At 50.2% G+C, this 211-nt stretch overlaps 1 protein-coding gene across 1 annotated transcript in view; it reads left to right on the top strand.

The window, feature by feature from the left end:
- Positions 1-50: 50 nt before the first annotated feature.
- The window catches only part of EMH_0042710 (uncharacterized protein), a gene marked incomplete at both ends in the record, with an annotated part of 728 nt that continues 567 nt past the window's right edge, over positions 51-211 (top strand). Inside the window, one exon of the mRNA XM_013495768.1 lies at positions 51-169. Coding sequence (XP_013351222.1) covers positions 51-169 — 119 coding nt within the window. The remainder of the gene's footprint in view (positions 170-211) is intronic.

Genomic DNA, 211 nt, shown 5'->3' with positions numbered 1-211 from the left:
TTATTTGTGTTTTTTTTTGTTTTTTTATTTTTTTTTTTTTGGGGGGCTGCATGCGTTTGCAGGTTGATGCTGGTGGCGGTACACTGCCTTCTGGCTGCGACGATGGTTCTGCAGCAGCAGCAGCAGCAGCAGGAGACCCATCAGCAGCAGGAGCAGCAGGCGGAGTGCAGTGTGCATCATCATCATCATCATCATCAGCAGCAGCAGCAGG

This window comes from Eimeria mitis, genomic scaffold (assembly GCF_000499745.2).
Source record: "Eimeria mitis Houghton genomic scaffold, Emh_scaff1742, whole genome shotgun sequence".
In the NCBI taxonomy this organism is placed as follows: Eukaryota; Apicomplexa; class Conoidasida; order Eucoccidiorida; family Eimeriidae; genus Eimeria; species Eimeria mitis.
Note: the sequence above shows the minus strand (reverse complement) of the source record. Positions and strands in the feature narration are given on the sequence as shown.